Source organism: Chelonia mydas, chromosome 3 (genome assembly GCF_015237465.2).
Source record: "Chelonia mydas isolate rCheMyd1 chromosome 3, rCheMyd1.pri.v2, whole genome shotgun sequence".
In the NCBI taxonomy this organism is placed as follows: domain Eukaryota; kingdom Metazoa; phylum Chordata; order Testudines; family Cheloniidae; genus Chelonia; species Chelonia mydas.
Genome location: NC_057851.1, coordinates 111881528 through 111894963, shown reverse-complemented (window position 1 = coordinate 111894963; position 13436 = coordinate 111881528). Strand labels below are relative to the sequence as shown.

The 13436-nt window shown below is 41.3% G+C and overlaps 1 protein-coding gene across 1 annotated transcript in view; it reads left to right on the top strand.

Moving 5' to 3' along the window:
- SYNE1 (spectrin repeat containing nuclear envelope protein 1) overlaps positions 1 to 13436 on the top strand; it is a 497076-nt gene that overhangs the window by 185010 nt on the left and 298630 nt on the right. Inside the window, 5 exon segments of the mRNA XM_043543166.1 lie at positions 45 to 209; positions 5599 to 5766; positions 7862 to 8038; positions 9526 to 9666; positions 10954 to 11114. Of these exon segments, the coding sequence (XP_043399101.1) occupies positions 45 to 209; positions 5599 to 5766; positions 7862 to 8038; positions 9526 to 9666; positions 10954 to 11114 (812 nt within the window).

Sequence of the window (13436 nt, the reverse complement as noted above, 5' to 3'; positions counted from 1 at the left end):
TATTTAATTGATTCTAAGCTTGTATATTTGTGATTCTTATATAGATAATCCGACAAGATATCAGCAAACAAGGAGAAAATGTCGACTGGCTGAAATCTAGACTTGCTGTTCTGACTGAGGTTTCTGCAGAGGATGAAGCCAGAAAGAAAGAGGATGAGCTATCTAAACTTTCTAGTAACTTCAAGGGACTCCTACATTTGCTGGCTGAGGTATAGTATGAGAAACACAATGCCACTACATTTACAGCATCATATGTAGTGACATCAGCCATGCTACACAAGACTAAGTGACCTGCTGTTTTTTTAATTACACTAGAAGCACACAGCAACCCAAATTTCTTCAGGTTCCAGATGCAACAAAGCCTTGAGTCTAACAAACAAAAAATATTGACAGAGCTGATCAGCAGGCTTTTGAATCTTTCTCGGCTTCAGATGAACATTTCTGAATCCAAAATACGTGCAGTGCTTTAGGAGTTTTTATCTAAAAAAGGAACATTAGTTTGCTATAATTCAATTCTATCAAGCATTTTACATTGACAACCTGGTGATGTGGGTGTCTCAGGTTTGGAAGTCTCAGGATTCTGTTGTTGCAACTCCTAGGCTAAATCACACCCTTACTTTCCAAAGTAAGAACATCTAACATGAATTAGATTGGCAGAATCAGGCTCCAAGTGATTGAGCCCCCTGCCATCCTTACTGACTGATCTGCAACCAAATTCTGGTACCACTGAAGTCAGTGGGAGTTTTTGGCCCCTAAGAGACAGTGTACTAGAACACTACTTTCTGGCCTGAGAAAAGGGTTATGGATGAGTCAGTGCAAACAGAACTGCTTTGGCAAGGTTCATCAATGCCTGAATCATGTCTTTTGGGCACCAATGTTTCCCCAGCACGAATGGCACCGTGTCAGCCCACTTCACCTCTGGCCCCTCCATTCTCTAGTGAGGAAGAAGATACTGAGGAGGAAGGTGTCTTCTTATCTCAGCATTCCTTTCCCATAGAATCTACTCTGGGAAGCCTAGAACCCATCACAGGACTGACATCCAGACCTGGTAGGGCTTCCTATGGATGCCACCGCTTATGCCATTCCCCACTCCGTGGCCCTACTGGGACCCCTGGAGGCATACAGGAGACAGTATCTCAGACCCCGAGCCTATACAAGGAGAGGCTTAGATCTCCCCCATCACTTTCCATTGCTGCACCTTCAGAGCCCTCTGAGGAGAGAGCTGAAGAACAGGAGGAAGCCTGGGAACAGGTTACAACACCAACATCCAGCATTTCTTCTTCGTCCCTGGACGAGGTCATAATGCCACTGCCACTCACAGTGGCGGACGATTTTAAACCCTTTCAGGAACTCCTTAAAGGAATCGCTGATATCCTAGAGATTCCTCTAGAGGAGGTTCCAGAGTCCCAGCACAAACTACTGGACATTCTCCAATCATCCACCTCATCTAAAATTGCACTTTCCATACATGGTGCACCCATGGAGCTGGCCAAAAATGTATGGCAGACCCTGGCTACGATACCGCCCATCTGCAAGAGAGTGGATAAGAAGTAGTATGTTCCCTCTATAGGACCAGGCTTCTTATTTTCTCACCTTGCACCAAATTCACTAACGAGGCAGACAACAACAACAGAGATCCACTCCATACAACAAAGAGTGGAAACGTTTGGATCTTTTTGGCCACAAGGCCTAATCATTCTTCAGTTCTGGATTGCCAAATACACTGCCCTAATGGCAAAATACAACCACACTCCAAACTCACTGAATTTATTGACATCATACCAGAGAACAAAAGAGACCAATTTAAGTCCATAATTTCAGCGGGCCAACTCCTATCCAGAACCTCCTTACAGGCCTCTCTAGATATGGCTGATACAGCGGCGTGCTCCATGGCCACTGCTATAGTTATGTGCCGGGCTTCATGGCTCCACCTGTCTGGCTTTCTAAGGAAGGTACAATCCACTCTCAAGGATCTGCCATTTGATGGCTGTAAGCTGTTTGTGGCAAAAACTGATGAGACATTGCATACTCTGAAAGATTCAGAGGGCGACACTCTGCTCCCTGAATATATAGACACCTGTGTCAAAAAGAAAAAAGGGTCAATACTAGCCCCACTCAGCGTGCAAGGTCTGTCCTATACACCTCAAAAGAGGCACTATGACACGCAAAGGCAAAGACGGGGCCTTCAAAGCATCACCAACTGCCTCCATTCTTATGCGCTGACACCATCACTAACCATCCCCTGTTCTGGACACCGGTTGACCTGTTTATTGCCCAGCATGGTAATCCATCCACCACAAAAGAAATGGGTTTGGAGGTAATCCTTTCAGGCTATACAATAGCATTAATCCCCTCCCCACCCCCCCCCCACCACCATCCCTCCTCAGGGACCCTTACACAAACACTTTCTACGGCAAAAAGTAAATCATCTCCCACATCTGGGTGTCTTGGAACACGTACCATGACAACACAAAGGGAAGGGTTTTTACTCCCACTACTTCTTAACTCAGGAAAAGAATGGAGGATAGAGGTCTATCTGAGACCTCAGAAAACACAACAAATTTGTAAGGGTCCAATGTACGGATGTAAAATGTTAACTGGTTAACCGATAAGCATCAGTCTTATTGGTAATATAGTCAATTAATGTTTAAACTTCACTGCCCGCCAACTCCCGGGACTCTGCAGCCACCCCGCATGCCCAGGGCTCCACTGCCGCCCCACATCCAGGGTCCCAGCTGCTGGTCCTGCACCCGGATCCTGGTTGCTGCCCCTCGCCTGGGGTCCTGGCTGCTGCCCCGCGCCGAAAGTCCAGATGCCAGTCCTGCACCCGTGGATTCAGAACTTTGGAACTATCTAAAGATTTGTCTGTGTTGTCATTGTCTGTTCCACGCAGAGGCTGTCCAAATGGATTTCTGGATGCTTTCACCTATGTTACCAGCAGCATGACAAACAACTTTCACCAGGGATCCGAACCCACTCTATGGTTATTATCAACCTCAGTAGCATGTCTCAACAATGTACCAATCATGGACATATGTAAAGCAGCCACGTGGGCTTCTGCACACATGTTTACAAAACACTATGTGATAGATCAGAGCTCAAGATCGGACGCATTGGTAGGACTCATAATCAATTACCCACGCAACTCTGAAGCCCCTTCCATTCAACGACGGGCACTGCTCAATAGTCACCTGAAGTAGTGGTCCCACAGGGACACTCCTCGAAGAAGAAGAAGAAAGTAACTGGGGGAGGTCTGGTTGTATGGCGCTAGATAGGCACCAACAATGGCACGACATGGGGAGAGCACATGCGCGACTCAGATGAGCACTGCTGCTGAAATTCTCTGCTCAAAGGTGCCGGGACACACCAGCACCTGAAGTGGAACACCCACAGGGACACCATTTAGAAGAATCTCAGTTATTGCACAGTGTGAGGAACTTTCTCTTGGGAATCCCTGTACCAAACAGAATGAGCCCCTGTACCAAGTGATGAAGGTTTTGGACTTGTGTTGAAAACAGGTGAAGGAAATGGCCTGGGGCAAACAAAGCAAGGGAGCCTGAGACCTGGAGTGGGCACCTGCTCATTCTTTAGGAGTCCCAAGCTGGAGTTCCTCAGAGATAAAGGGTGAAAATTTCCCCCACCCCTCAATGTCCAGGCAGGAACTATCACCATGGAAGTGAAAAATTGAGCAGAAGATGAGAAAAAAGCCAAAAATGTACAGAAGACATTAGAAAAAATCCCCAGTGCACTCCAGATGTTCAAATCCTTCCATGAGCTCCAGTTCCTCCCCTAAAGAGGGAAGACTCTTGATTTCAGACTATAACTCTAAGCCAGAGAAGCAGGAGGAGTTTTTTTCCCTGGACATGTTTCAAACGAGGAGGAGGAGGAAAGTGGTGGCCAGCATGACAAAGTTTTGCTACCCGCTACATTCCTCCATCAAAGATGTTAATGGGGAGAAACTCTAGGTAAAGGGGAAAGGATCACTTGGCATGTCCTGGAATTTTACAGTGTCCTAGGACCCCAAATTATGTTTGCATCATTCTTGTTGCTGATGCAATAATGGCATTTGTGGAAAATGGCAAGATAATTCTTGCAAAAGACTAGACGATGGAAGTCATCCTCAGAAGCGACTTCAGAACTTCTTCAGCTTCCCCCACGGCTCTCTAGCAACCACCAGTTTTACTGAGCCAAAATATTTATATTTAAAATGATATAAAATGCTTGCATCTCCAGATCTATGATGAATTCAAGTAAGTTGATACAATAGAAGATATTCCTGGCTGTCATAATTATACCAGTTTATCTGTGGATTTCTTAAAGCTGCCAGCAAGCGTCATGGCAGCAAACTCAATGTCCAGGCACTAACTCTGGCTTCTGACCTGGGCAGCAAATTATTCATAGCAAATCCTCTGTGCCTTAAAAATCTGAGGAGGAAATGATTGATAAGGTGGTGGCTGACAATGTAGATAAGCCATAGTGTGAGCTATCTACTCTAATGAAGCCCTCAAAGGACTACAAGCTCTCCTACAAGCTCAAAGGATGACAAGCTCTCTTACAAAGGTAGAAGATCCTTTCATCCTTAACCCAAGGAGAGACTCTTCACATTCCAGGGGCAGAATCTGTGCACAAAACACCAGTAGAAGACTAGATTCAGTAACAGGATATATCCCTCATTAGTGTGACTGTTCAAGGGCCTGTTTCTTCCAAAAATAGGCAGGATATCTCACTTAAGTTTAGGGACCCTGTCAACTTCAGACACATGGATACCCTCACAGCTGTTATCTATTTCCCATTTAGCTTTGACAGGCAACGAGAAGTATCAAACTGTCTTGAAGAAATTGTGCTTCTCTTAGATCTGGGGCAATCGAGCCTGCCTCTCAAGACTCTACTCCATATTTTTCATAAGAGAAAGATTAGAAGGAGTTTGGGGATGTCCTTGTTAGGAGGAGGATGAAATTCAGGATGGAGACTCTAGTGCCACTTTCACTGCAGTCTCTTGCAGAGACCTTCTTACATCATTGTAATTGTTCCAGATTTATACAGGCTCCAAGTATTTATTCAAACTTAATTTAATTTTCCTTGGTGTGAAAATTGGGTGTGAAATTTTGTGAAAACTGTTGGTTCATGTCGTGATTTCCAAAGGGTTGGAAATACTGCATAATATAACTTTTCATGGTATTTAAGTGAATTTACCTCTTGTCTCATCCAAAAGCAAGAGCCAAGAAAAGCAGAGATCCATGAACATTTAAAACAAAAACAGGAAATGGTTACTAAACTTTTCCAGAACCTAAATATGGTTTGGCTTTATGTTGTCCTCAAGTTTAGAGTGAAGGTTCTGTTGATTCTTAATCTGTCTGAAATATTTCACACATTCCTAAAAACTGAAATCTGTTTCCTGACTGACTACATTTTATATTTGTATTTTCTTCCACTGATATATTATTTTTCTTTAAATACAAAGCAAAAGCGTGGTCCTAAATGACCTGGAGGTGTATGGGTTTTGCATTACAGACAATTATCATGTGTTACAAAAAATACCCCAAATGTAAATTAACCCTGTTCAGCTATTGCCTATTTCAATGTTGTCCATAAATATAGATTGAGAAGATGTTAAGCACTGTGGATGATTGTGTCCAATACAAAGAAGAAGTAAAAAGTGCCCTAGAAGAACTAATTACCAACTCAAAAGAAGCCCAAGTAGAGGCTGAAAAAATCTTAGATACAGAAAGCTTATTACAGGCTCAACAACTGCTTCTGCATCATCAGGTAGGACAACTGGGCATACCCAGATTTGATATGTTACGTGGAGTTTGTGTCATTGACAAGCATAGAGTGTTTGTGTGGCTTCTCCTATGGTGTACTGCAGTGTATTTAATATGACAACATCAGGTAAAAAGTATAGCCCCAGCATAGGGAAATAGTGCCTCTGAACGAGTGCTCGGGTAGCCACGTTATGCTGATGGAGAGAGCTCTCCCATCGACAAAATAAAATCAGCTCAACGAGCGACATAGCACTGTGCACATGAGCGCTTATGCTGGCAAAACTTATGTCGCTTGGGGGTGTGTGTTTTTTTCAGACCCCGGAGCAACAAAAGTGCTAATGTAGACATGGCTTAAGTGATACTAGTTTATAATGATGTCATTTATTTTGTCTTGAAATAAAGAGACCTTTATTTTCAAACCTGGGTGCCCTAAATAAAAATAGCCAGATTTTCAGTGGAGATGAGCACTTGCAGCTCTCGTTGAATTCACTTGAGTTCCAGACCTTCTGAAAATCAGACCATTTTTATTTAGGTGCCAAAGTTTGAAATTTTTGACAAGGTGCACTCTACAAGTATTACTATTTTTAAAGGCTAAGATTCTGATCTGATCGTTGTGAGCATAATTGGAGGAATTATTTACACCAGTCATTTTTTCCAGTACTGTGCCTCCAGTAACAGAATTTGGTTTTATGACATTATATTGCCATGGTTCAATTAACCCAATGTTTCAATTTGCACAATTAATATTTTTAATATTGAGGGGCAGATTCTGCCTTCAGTTACACGAGTGTATGTAACTGAAAGCAGAATTTGTCCTTAATATTCTGGCTGGGTATGTATGTAAAACTATAAAAAACTGTTTTGTGTAGTTTACATTAATTGATACGTAATGCAAGATGTCATATTTTCACCAAATCAGGTGCTGACTGCAGTAACAGGTTCTTATTTTAACTGATTGCAGGTAAACAGAATTAAAAACATGGTTTTTTTTTAATCTTAACAGACAGTGGACCCAGTTATGCAATAGTTACACATATCACTGTTTTCAGTCATAACAACAAATACTACTACGACTACTATTAGTAATAAATAAAGGTTGGGGGTTGTGTTCTGTCACAGACTGTAGAACAAGGCTGTATTGTGTGACAGTCACTCTGGGGCTTCCTAAATAAGAATCACATTATTGTCATTGTCGGTGCACGGTGTAAATGGTGTTTATTAACCTGTGTTTCTGCACAGTTGGAAGTGCCTTGTTGTCTAACCAGAGGATGCTGTGTTGTAGCTCTGATTCTGTACAGCGCGTGTCATATTTGTCATAACTACATCTGTGTAATAGTTGCTGTATGTGCTGGTGTTTTAAGGCTCCGCAAACCTGAGCCAATCTGAGAGAGGCAGGAGGAGGAGCACTACTCACAGGGACTTGGCAGGTTTATCCTTGCAGAAGCCAGGAAGAGTCATGGGTGAAATTTTCACCCTGTCCTGTCCCCTGTATGGCAGATGGGGGCAGTGGTACAAATGGGGTCTTTAAAAGCCCTGGAACTGGCCAGAAGAGAACTGAGACAGACAGCTGCAGGCTGCCTTCTGAGGATTCCTTCACAAACCCCAGCAAAGGGACATGTAGGAGGCAGGGCTGGAGGTGGGTGGGACACCCATATGCAAGGGGGTGGAGCTTTGGCATTTGCTGTTTGCTCACTGCGTGGGTGTACAGTGTGCTTCCCTCAGTGCTGCTCTGCATCTGGCGAGTGGCACAGAGAAGGAGCAGGGCTACTGCCATATCCACACCACACCCAAAGGTGCTCTGGACCCTGGGGGTAGTGAAGCAGCATGAGCCAGCCTCCAGCCATTACTCACTACTTTGCAGCCAGCTTATGGCTGCCTCCTGTGCGGGTGCACAAGTGGGACAAAAAGGCTCCATGTGTCCTCACCCTCTGACCGTACTTCTATTCAGGGAGGAGATAGTGTAGCCCTTTGTCTATTATTCCCTTTGTATAGATATACACATACAGAAAACGGTGAGTGTGTTTCTGGTGTGCCTGTTTTCAACACTGAACTAAGAAACATTTAAATTTGTATCAATCCTCTTGAATAAATGCTTCTAGCAAAGGACAAAGAGGCTCTGTGCAAAGAGGCAAGATGTGCAACAGCAGATTGCGCGAGCTAAGCAGCTGCAGATCGAAGGAGGACTGCCTAGCACAGTGCAAGAAGATTTACAGAAGCTGGAAGGTACATTAGAAAACATGCAGCAGAATATGGAGAAACGGGAAGAAAAATTACAGGTGAGTGTTCTGCATGTAACATTACAGAAATCAGTATCCTGTATTCTATTTTCCCAGTTTTTCATGTAATTTAGTTAAAGTAGTAACAGGTCAATGTCCTTTTCTTTAACTTGCTCTTGTATCCGTCTGATGAGAGGTGCGTTTGCTCCACATTTTAACATTTTTAACAAACTTGTGATCAGTTTCTTACCTTTGAAACTTAGTATGTGGGAACTTCACAGTCAGAACCCATCCATCCCTCCTGATACTTTTCTCTCCTTGTTTGAGCCAAATGTGGGAACCCTTTTGGATTATACTACATCATTTAATTTTTTACTAGCTTGTAGCTCAGTCCTAATTGACAATGTTAATTCTCATTTAATAGACAAAATGCCTATAAATTAGTTTTTAGATGGGGATTATGTGGCACATTTATTCATGAAGGATGACACTGCACTGTAGTGAAATTATTTAGGTTGCATTCAATAATAATACCTACCACATATACAGCACTGCACAAACAATTAAGCCTCACAGCTGCCATATGAAATATCCTAATTTCACAGATGGGAAAACAGAGGCACAGAGAAGTGAGCTGTAGCTCACGAAAGCTTATGCTCGAATAAATTTGTTAGTCTCTAAGGTGCCACAAGTACTCCTTTTTTTTAGAGAAATTAAATGACTCACAGAGCAAATCACTGACTCCCTCCTGATTCCCAACCCTAAACTCAATTCACCAGACTACACCCTCCCATCAGATTTTGCTGCTCAAGGGTGATCGTGCCATTGGATTTGTCACTTTGCTTGGAGGTTTAAAGACACCACAGTTATTTCCTGTGTTATGATAGGTTAAAACTATATGATTGACATTGCAGAGTATTAGAAGACGTTTTAATTGTAATTATTGGTGGAAGCAAATTAGGATATTTCTAAAAGGGCCCACCTTCTGCCAATTTTTAATAGGGGCTTGAGTTTATTTCAGAAACTTGACATTTCAAGGAAATATTCATTACACTGAAGATACTAGGTTGGGTTCCAAACTTGGAGTAGCTAATAATCAAATGCCACATGTTAACCAAAATTTATATTAGATAAACAGAACAGATAGCTCTCTATATTCAGCTTGGTATTAATATAATTACCGTTTTGCCTGTGTAGTTTTTTTTAACCAAAAAGTTTTCTAATTCTATAGGTATCATTGAGCAGAGATCCAGTCCTTCCACCTTTACTTATATAGCCTTGAGGCTTTAGTAGGTTCAGATTTATGCTTAAAATCCAGAGAGAAACTAGAAACAAGTACTAGAGAGAACTGTGCTTTTCTATACAACAGAACAGAACATGTGCCAGGGACCAACCAGACCTTAACTGTCTCCTACATGGTTGTGTCTGTAGCTGGGGTTCTGAGAGGCAAAAAAAATGATGTGTTTAGCATTTAGGTGTGTAACCTTTGACCTCCTTCAGTAATTTATAACCAAAATCTTTTCTGTTGTTGTCTTTTTTATGTGTAGGTCACAGTAAACAAATGGGAACAGTTTGAAAGAGACAAAGAAACAGTAGTCAAATATCTTAAGCAAGCAAGCTCTGCACTTGAACGCATCTTAAGCTTTAGCAGTTTAGAGAGCCTCTCATCAGAACTGGATCAGACAAAGGTATAAATGCCATTGTGTAAATTAGTGGAATTGTGACAATGTTCTGTCTTATTTATTAATAATTAATGTGAAATGTTGTTTTTTGATCTCTGTATGGTTCTCCATGAATGAGAGAGACCAGGTAGGTGAGGTCATATCTTTTATTGGACCTACTTCTGTTGGTGGAAGGGACAAACTTTCGAGCTATACCTCTTTCAAGCTCCCATTAATGTCTGTGGAAGCTGTGCATGCAGGTTGGAGACAAAATAGTGCCTTCAGCAGTTAAATTATAATTTCACCACTGAAATGAATATATCTGCCAGTGAAGCACATATATGGAGAGTAAAGCAATTGCCTGAGCTTTACTATTTTACCCAATACAAGTATTATAAATATAAGGGTAGATATAAACAAAAATATTCACTTTCCTGCTACGCTGCCTGGCGATCAGGTAGCTGATATGTGTTTCTTCTTACAGTGTGCACAGCAACAGCCTGTTATGGCAAGTAATTTTGAAGTCAGTAGACCTAAAAAGTTGATTTTTTTTCTCACATTCAGCATAACACTTCACTAGTTAATTCCCTTTTTCTTTCTCTAACGCCTCTTTCCTTTTTCTTTCTACTCTTCCTCTGTTGTGGACAACACAACTCATATTATCTAAAGCCCAATCCTTTTCCTATTTTGATGTCAATCAGAGCTTTGGTACTGACTTTAAAAGGGGGCAGGTTCGGGCCCATAGTGCTTGCTTTTTTTCCTAGCTAAGTGTATTGTTTTTCCTCAATGCTTATACCTTTCCCTGTTGACAATGATGCCAAATTGTATCTAAATCTGGTCAATCTAGCAATCCACCATTATCTTGTATGAAAGGAAATAATGCTAAAGAGAGAAAAAAACGAAGCTAAAAGCTACATAAAGCTATAAATCCACTATATATTTAGGAGTTATAGCACCTAAAAGATATTAAATGCGAAGACTATCCTAGACACACTGCCCTCTGCAATTTCAGTAATAAAACTGCTTCACAGTGCGTCTAGTACACTGATTTTTAACTGAGTACATTGAAATATTATTGTCATATCATATCAAACTAGGTTCTTGCCTTAGTTTGATTGGAATAGTTAACTAAAATGAGCATTTGTTAATGGAAATGTGAAAATAAAAAGGTTCTGAGTTTTTACACATACCACAAATAAATATGAATAATCATGGGAACAGCCTCTCTCCCCACAGGGGAAGAAAAAACAATAATTTTAGGATCAGGAAATGTAAAACATTTTTTTTTATAATAACTATGATGCCTCTTTACAGGAACTTGCTAAACAGACTATAGCCATTGCAGCACAGGCTGAGAATCTTGTGAAGAACTCCTCTGAGATACAGCTGGGCTCAAAGAACAAGCAATCCCTTCAACAGCAAGCCAAGTCAATCCAGGAACAAGTGAAAAAAGTGGAAGTTACCCTTGAAGAAGAGTATGTTCTTAACAAGTCCTAGTATTTTCTGTGGCATAAGAATGTAGCTGATTTTTACATAACATTGTCAACATTTCATGTTAAGTCTCAAAGGGCACTGTAAATTTCAGCTTTCCATGGGATAATAACCAGGAGAATAGTACTAACCATTGCCGAGAACACAAATACCTACCAATAAAGAAAATAGTGGCTTGATAATACAAAGTAACTACAATGATTCCAGGCATATTTAACAGATAGAATTTTTTATTTCTAAGCCACAGGCCCAATCTTGTGAATTAGTCATGTATTCAGGCACTAGAGCCTTTTGAAAGCTATGCCATTACCATGCTTGTCTCACATTTTTCCTACTTTTTCCACAGGAATATGTCAAGAAGTGCCTTTATCTTAGTGAATGCCCCAATTTGATTTTCACTGGCAATGCAATAAGTATTTCTGGTCTTGAAAATAAGAAAAGGTTTGCCAAAATTCGGGTAAAAATGGAAAGATCAAGATCCATGGAAATATTGAGAAAATCCTGAAAAATAAATGTGACATTTTGCATTTATAAAAATATAATGCATTTTCACAAGTTTGTGAATATTTCAGTTTGGGCAGTGACATTTAGTGAAACTCTGTTTTGGTAGATTCACATATTTCTGGATGTTAGTACCAAAAACTCTTATCAAGCCCAGCTATGGGGGCCTGAGTACAGGTGAAGTTGGCATTCAGTGTCAAACAATATTGGTTGCACCATGTTGTGATCTCAACAATTTCTTTAGAATTTAAGTAGGACTGTCAAGTGATTTAAAAAATTAATCGTGATTAATCACGTGATTCAAAAATTAAACACGCAGTTAATCATACGATTAATCGCACTATTAAACAATAATGGAATGCCATTTATTTTAATATTTTTGGATGTTTTCTACATTTTCAAATATGTTGATTTCAATTATAACAGAATACAAAGTGTACAGTGCTCACTTTCTATTTGTTTTTTATTACAAGTATTTGCACTTTAAAAAAACAAAAGAAATAGTATTTTTCAGTTCACCTAATACAAGTACTGTAGTGCAATCTCTTTATCATGGAAGTTGAACTTACAAATGTAGAATTATGTACAGAAAATAACTGTATTCAAATAAAACAAAACTTTTCCAGCCTACAAGTCCACTCAGTTATATTTCTTGTTCAGCCAATCGCTCAGAAAACAAATTTGTTTACATTTGGAGGAGATAATGTTGCCTGCTTCTTGTTCACAATGTCACCTGAAAGTGAGAACAGGCATTCTCATGGTGCTGTTGTAGCCGGTGTCGCAAGATATTTACGTGCCAGATGTGCTAAAGATTTATATGTCCCTTCATGCTTCAACCATCATTCCAGGGGACGTGTCCATGCTGATGACGGGTTCTGCTTGATACCAATCCAAAGCAGTGCAGACCGACGCATGTTCATTTTCATCATTATCTGACTCAGGTGCCACCACTTTTTTGGTGATTCGGGTTCTGTAGTTTCTGCATCGGAGTGTTTCTCTTTATTAAGACTTCTGAAAGCATACTCTACACTAGTGGTTCTCCAAGCGGGTCCGCTGTTCAGGGAAAGCCCCTGGCAGGCCGGACTAGTTTGTTTACCTGCTGTGTCCTCAGGTTAGGCCGATCGTGGTTCCCACTGGCCGCAGTTTGCCGCTCCAGGTCAGTGGGGGCTGTGGGAAGGGCGGCCAGCACGTCCCTTGGCCCACTTCGCTTCCTGCAGCCCCCATTGGCCTGGAGCAGTGAACCGCGGCCAGTGGGAGCCGCGATCAGCCAAACCTGCGGATGCAGCAGGTAAACAAACCGGTCCGGCGCGCCAGGGGCTTTCCCTGAACAAGCGGCGGACTGGCTTTGAGAACCACTGCTCTACACCTCATCCCTCTCAGGTTTTGGAAGGCACTTCCGATTCTTAAACCTTATGTCAAGAGCTGTAGCTATCTTTAGAAATCTCACATTGGTACCTTCTTTGTGTTTTGTCAAATCTGCAGCGAAAGTGTTCTTAAAATGAACAAATGTGCTGAGTCATTATCCAAAAATACTATAACATGCAATATATGGCAGAATGCGGGAAAAAAAGAGCCAGAGACATACAATTCTTCCCCCAAGGAGTCCAGTCACAAATTTAATTAACTCATTCTTTTTTCAGTGAGTGTCATCAGCATGGAAGCATGTGCTCTGGAATGGTGGCCCAAGTATGAAGCGGCATACGAATGTTTAGCATATCTGGCACATAAATACCTTGCAATGCCAGCTACAAAAGCTCCATGCAAACACCTGTTCTCACTTTCTGGTGACATTGTACATAAGAAGT